Source organism: Pinus tabuliformis, chromosome X (genome assembly GCF_031772625.1).
Source record: "Pinus tabuliformis cultivar Carrire ecotype Pingquan chromosome X, CPIR1, whole genome shotgun sequence".
Lineage (NCBI taxonomy): Eukaryota > Viridiplantae > Streptophyta > Pinopsida > Pinales > Pinaceae > Pinus > Pinus tabuliformis.
The window spans coordinates 98,968,235-98,974,650 of NC_142308.1; the positions used below are offsets into that span (position 1 = coordinate 98,968,235).

The window sequence follows — 6,416 nt, forward strand, 5'->3', positions numbered from 1 at the left end:
ACTTTTGCTTAGGTATGGGGAGAGTGACGCGTCAACACTAAATTGTATCGGGTTCTTGTGTACGAAAACCACTTTCTGCTGGAAGGCGGTCCGATACACATCAAGGTGGTTTGCTGGTTTGGCTCCGACGGTTTTGGGTGCTGCCGTATTGTCCACGTCCGCCTGCACGGTGTTTGCAACCTGTAGTTGGAATTAAGTTGAAATTAAAGGGGAGTGTTGGAATATTAATTCCAACTGCAGGTGGACGTGGACAATGACGGCAGCACAAAACCGCTCAGCAAAAACCACCAGCATATCGGACCGCCTTCGACCAGCAAGCAGTTTCCGTATAATCGAGCCCGATACAATGTAATGCAGCCACGTGGTCCTCTCTATACGTCAGCAAGTCTGACATTTTGGGACGTAAAGTTCAGCATAAAGAGGCCTTCCGAAATCCTCCACCGCCGTCCGATTTGCTTCTTCGTCCTCCGCCGTCCATCATTCAAACCTGCATACGAGCCAGCAATTAAATCCCTTGCGTGGAGTAAACTCAAACATTTGTTTGACCACCAGTTCCGTCTGCAAAAGAATTAAACTGAAGTTAAACCTTGTCGTAGAAAGTTGGTAAACATTTAATTTTTTATTTTACGGCACGTAATGTAATTAAGTGTGTTCATTTTAGTTCTGACATATGTTTTTTGTTTAAGTTTTTTTATATAACGAGCCAAAATGGAAAGTGCTCGTGAGGGGTTGTAATATGTTTTAAAAAAAGAATGTGCGTTGACCATTGAAAAAGAATGAAGGAGCAGTGAAAAACGTAGAATTAATTTTGCACAGCAGTGCATAAAAGAGAAGAACAGGGGAGCACAAATGTAATGGTATGTTGTTGTTGACTGGTGGTGAAGCTCGCAGCAGCGAAAGAAGTTTTGGTTTGCCGTGGTAAGAAAATATATGAATGCACAGCAGTGCATATGAAAAAAACGGGGAGAGCTTCTGTAATTTTTTTTAATGTATGTTGTAAAAACGCACAGCAGTGCGAAACAAAAGAACAGAGGTTGAAATGTATTTTGGGTGTTGTCCAAACAAAGGGGAAGCAAGCGAGCGAATGAAGAATCATATGGTGTGAGTAAAGTTTTTTGTAAATGTAATGAAAATTTGACTGCATATGTAAAAATAGTTTTACATCAGTAATGTAATTTTACAACAGTAAAAGAAAAAGAGAATTTTACCCAGAAGTGTAAATTCTCAGGTGGAGACAAAGTTTTGTTGAATGTAATATTTGGTGAATCCCTCTCAGCAAAGAGGATGAATATGTATCAGGCAGTTTGTTTTAATGAATAGAAATCTTTTTATGGTGATGTAATACTCTGTTCTCAGTCATTTTTTTTAAAAGCTTCCCTATGCAAAAGATCCTGTGGCAGAGAAACAGAGCATTGTCTCTGTGTGGAGTTTATTCTGTTTGTTTTTGGGATTTTACCAGAAAATTCCCCAACACATTGCTGCACAAAACACCGAGAGAGAGAGTTTTGTGGGATCATAACATACAGGTTCAGAGATCAAATTTTGAGGGTCTCAGAATCGGTTGTCGAGAATCGATATTCGTCAAGTGGGTATCAGAGCCCTTGATTTATGTTAATTTTTTTTTTCCACCCTATATACAGTTTGCTAGACTCTAGTAATATAATAAATGGATAACCTAACGTCAAAAAAATGTTTATGGTTGAACTTCTTTCCCGGAATTCGATCAACTCGATAGATTAACTTTCACAAAGTTTGATCGATTAATTTTTGTGGAAAGAGATTGAATATTATGCAAATCCATTAAAAAAAAAAGACGAAATAAATCTTTATTGTTTCAGGGCATTCAGGAGAGGTTCGGAGTTTGGAGCATCAGGATGTTTTCTTTAGGATGACAGAGTTGATGGGGTTTGTGAGATCTTACAAGTCTCTACTGAGCTTCTGCATCCTGCGACAATGGCACAAGACCAAACTAAGATAGATTTGTCGCAGACTGTTGCAATGGTTGTAGCTGTCACCCCTACTGTGAGGCATCGGATGTTCCTCTCCAATCTCGACCTTCGTTGGATTAACTTTAACAACGCTCATTTTCTTCTCTTTTATAAAACAGACGCTCTGCAGGAGGAGTTTCGTAAGATAGTTAAGACGCTGAAAAGGAACGTGTATGCAGTTCTAGTGGACTTCTTTACATTTGCAGGTCGGTTGGACATCCAGGAAGTAGAACCGGGTCGGCCCAAAGTTGATTGCAACGATGATGGAGTGGAATTTGTTGAATCAACCATTGATATACCTTTTGAAGGTGTGGAGAAAGATGAATTCAAGCCTAAAAGATTCTTCAAGGAGCTTGCCCACGCGCATGAAAACAACTATGTCGCGTCACTCCTCTCGATTCAGGGATCAGAAAATTACGAGATGGTTCTCTATTGCTGAAATTAGGGCTAATTATTGACATGCTTCAGTTATTGCGGGTCACGGCTTTCTTGGGAGGTGGAATTTTCATTGGAACGACCGTTAATCATGTGGTTGCAGACATTAATTCCTTCTGGTATTTCATGAAATGTTGGGCTCAACGCAGCAGAGGACATCCTATTTCCAAGAAACCCGAGCATTTGAGAACAATGTTCAAGCGCGACAAAAAGAATCACGCTATACCCAATATTTCATTCAGGGGTGAAGACAGAGTCACCGATCGGGTCAAGGGAGCTAAGGTTTTAAAGTTTCTTCAGGACGATTTACTGCCCATGACTGCGGAACCTGCGGTTCAGTGGAAGGAATTAATCAATGTAAGCATCGGTGACATTGTAGTGAAGAAGATCGAGGATAATAGTACTGAGAAATCCATGAAAGATGAAACAGAACTGGAAATCTCAGCTTTTCATTTTAGCGAAAAAATGATTTGCAATCTGAAGGAAAGAGCCCAGGCTTCAAGTTCATTTGTAGCCATTGCGGCACATTTTTGGAAATGCGTCATTGAAGCTCGCAATGTCCCAGAGAACCGACCCGTTCATTTCCAACTGCATGCAGACTGCAGAGAACAGTTAATGCCGCCTTTACCACCAACGTATTCTCGAAACCGCTTATGCCCAGGCGTGGCCCAGACGACTGCCAAGCAGCTATTGGAGCAAGATATTGGCTTTCCTGCTGGTATCATCCAAGAGGTAAACAATTCCTGCAAAATCGAATTGCAGCTCAACAATTTTATTGATTGGATTGAATCTCGGGACCTTGGCAACTTCAACTATCTTGACAGTGGCTACTCTGTAAAAGTGGCACACTCTCCAAAATTTCCTGTTTCTGATATGGACCATGGATGGGGCAAGCCGCTGAATGTGCAACCTGTTGGGGATTTTTTTGGTAAAATCCCAAAAACACACAAACAAACTGCACACAGAGGCAATGCTCTGTTTTTGTCTCCACGGGATCTTTGCACAGGGAAGCTTAAAAATGTCTGAAAACAGAGTATTACACATCCACAAAATGATTTGTATTTATTAAAGACATAATGCCTGATACAACATTCATCCTCTTTCACTCAGAGGGATTTACCAAAAATACATTCAACCAACAAAAATAAAACTCTATTTCCTCCTGAGATTTTACACTGCTGGTGTGTAAAAATCCCTTCTTCATTTACTGCTGTAAAACCCTTTTACATTTACTGGTGTAAAAATATTTTACTCATACTGTTGTAAAACAAATTTTACATATGCAGTAAAATCTTCATTACATTCACTATAAAAAAAATGTTTTTACTCGCACCATACAATTCACAATTCGTTCTTGCTTCCCTTTCGTTTGGACAACATCCAAAAACAACTTACATTTCCACTTGGTTTACTTTTGGTTCGCACTACTGTGCGATATCACACCTTACTTCACACGCTGGTCAACTCATAAAAACATTCCACAAAACATATGCGCTCCCCCCTATTTTCTTTCGCTGTCGCGAGCTCACCAGTCTTCGTTTTTGTTCTTCTTTTTAACACCATGCACTGCTGTGCATTTTTACGACATGCTCCACACAATGCTCATCTTCATTCCTTTTACACCTTGCACTGCTATGCAAAAAAAACCAAAATACAAAGTCATAGACTTTTCCTACGCTGCTGCGTTTTTCATTTTTTTTTTTACAAAAAAAATCAACACATGATTTATGCACTGCTGTGCATCTCCCTTGATTGTTTGTTGCTGCAAATTGTCACTTTTATCCCATGTGCAAATAAATAAAAATTACAGCCGCTACCCCTTTTTGTTTCATTCATTATGCAAATGAACCCAGAACAAAAACATATCAGGGCAATTCAATTTTACTTGCCAAACTCCCGTGTAATAAAATTTCACCAACAATCTACGAACGCCATTTAATTCTCAGCATGGCGGTCAATTAATTCACTGACAAGTCGGCGGTCAAAAAAAAAGTTTGTTTTACTCCACGCAACATTAACTGCAGGCTTGTACGCAACTTCGGCTTTGATCAACGGTGGAGATCCATCCTTGCAATCGGACGGTTGACAGCGATTTCGGGAGACCCTTCCATGCTGAACGTTACTGTCCTGGGAATGGGCGGTCAAACAAAAAGTTCAGGCAGCTTGTAACAGATCCTGGTTGGTTGACTTGATCGGACGCTATTCGCACACCAAACTCACACAAGTTAATCGAAGTTTAATGTCCGGGGAATTGGTGGTTTCAGAGTTGTACACTGGACGCGTGGCTGGAGCTGATTGTGTCGGAGGCCTCCAGGGAAAAACAACCTTTGGCAAAAGGCGGTGCGATATGAGGCAGTGGTTTTACGGAGCTGTTTTCCTGCTGCATGCTGGCTGAGTCGGCAACTGACTGTGCCGTCGCTGTCCACGTCCGCGTCCACGCTGATTTCTGCTGCAGTTGGAATTAATATTCCAACACTCCCCCTTAATTTCAACTGCTGGGCGTTCAAACATACCCAGACACTTCCTCAAAAATTCAAAGCTTTTCTGATCCAATGGCTTTGTCAAAATGTCTGCAACCTGTTCCAAAAAAAAGGTCTTCCTCTTAACAGAGGGATTACAAAACTGCTGTTACACAAAGATCTTCCTCACATAGAGGGATTCACCAACACTGTTGTTCAAAAACGTCTTCCTCACATAGAGGGATTCACCAACTGCTGTTACAAAAAGAGTCTTCCTCTTAACAGAGGGATTCACCTGAGACTATGCTGAAGAGCACCTTCCTCTTGACAGAGGGATTCACCAGTCTATGTTTTTAAGCATCTTCCTCTTGACAGAGGGATTCACCATGACACTGTGCTGAAAAGCACCTTCCTCTTTAACAGAGGGTTTCACCAAGTGGCTGTGCTGAAAAGCACCTTCCTCTTTAACAGAGGGATTCACCAAGAAAACATTTCAACAGCAAAATATTACTCTGTCCCAACTTACAAATTTACACTGCTGTGTGTAAATATTTCTTACATTCACTGCTGTTGCATATATTGCATTTCAGTTCAATGAACAACACACTCACTGCACTTACATTTACTGTTGTAAAGAAAAATTTCTTTTACATGTGCTGCTGCCCATTACATTTCGTTTCTTCAAAAAAAAATCTTCATGCTACTGCATTTTTCATATTCACACTGCTGTGTGTTTTTACTACATATTCTCCAACAACAAAAACAAGACTTACATTACCCTTTTCACTGCTGTGTGAAAAATTTCATGATTGCACTGATGCGTGCTTCCGTTTTCTACATTACATGCTCCTCCATTTTCTTCTCACTGCTTTGCGTTTTCATTGCCAATACAAAACATTTCTATCTGCTGTGTATTACACTCACTCTGCTGTGAGTATATTCTCTCACATTACATAAAAAGAAAAACTACATTCCATTGCTATGCATTTCAATGCATGTGCTCCACAAACAAAAGTTTCCACGCTGCCCCTGTTCTATGTTCTGCCTTCGCACTGCTGTGCGGGTCTCCTTGCTTTGCATTACAATGCATATACAATGCATATGATTCACATCGAATTCATCTTCGTCTTCACTCGCACACTGCTGTGCGTTCTACTGCTTCTCATTTTTCTTATCGCGCTGCTGCACTTCACATTTCAACGCTGCCCCTTTTTCTTCTCCGCACTTCTGTGCATATTGCATTGCATATGTGATAAAAGAAAATTACATTTTTCAACACCGCTGCATATTACATTTCAGAGGGATTAACAAAAATATTTCAATTGTGCTCTGCTGCGCTGCAATACATCCTTCACGCAATCTCCATGCCCTGCAGACTTTTCTTCTATGCTTTTATGGCAGATTTAATTCCATATCTCTCTCCTATAAGAAGATCTTCATAAAAAAAATGATTGTTAATATATTTCAGCAATTATGATAAAAAAATTACAGGCTCCCCTTAACTTTATGCATCATCTTCTTTCAGCAAAGTTTT

General features: G+C 40.3%; 1 protein-coding gene across 1 annotated transcript; it reads left to right on the forward strand.

The window, feature by feature from the left end:
* The first annotated feature begins 2,447 nt into the window (after positions 1–2,447).
* LOC149138590 (hydroxycinnamoyltransferase-like) lies at positions 2,448–4,818 on the forward strand. The gene is made up of 2 exons (XM_089450406.1): positions 2,448–3,351; positions 4,688–4,818. Exons 1-2 carry the CDS (start codon positions 2,448–2,450, stop codon positions 4,816–4,818), a joined length of 1,035 nt encoding a protein of 344 aa, XP_089306532.1.
* Positions 4,819–6,416: the final 1,598 nt, after the last annotated feature.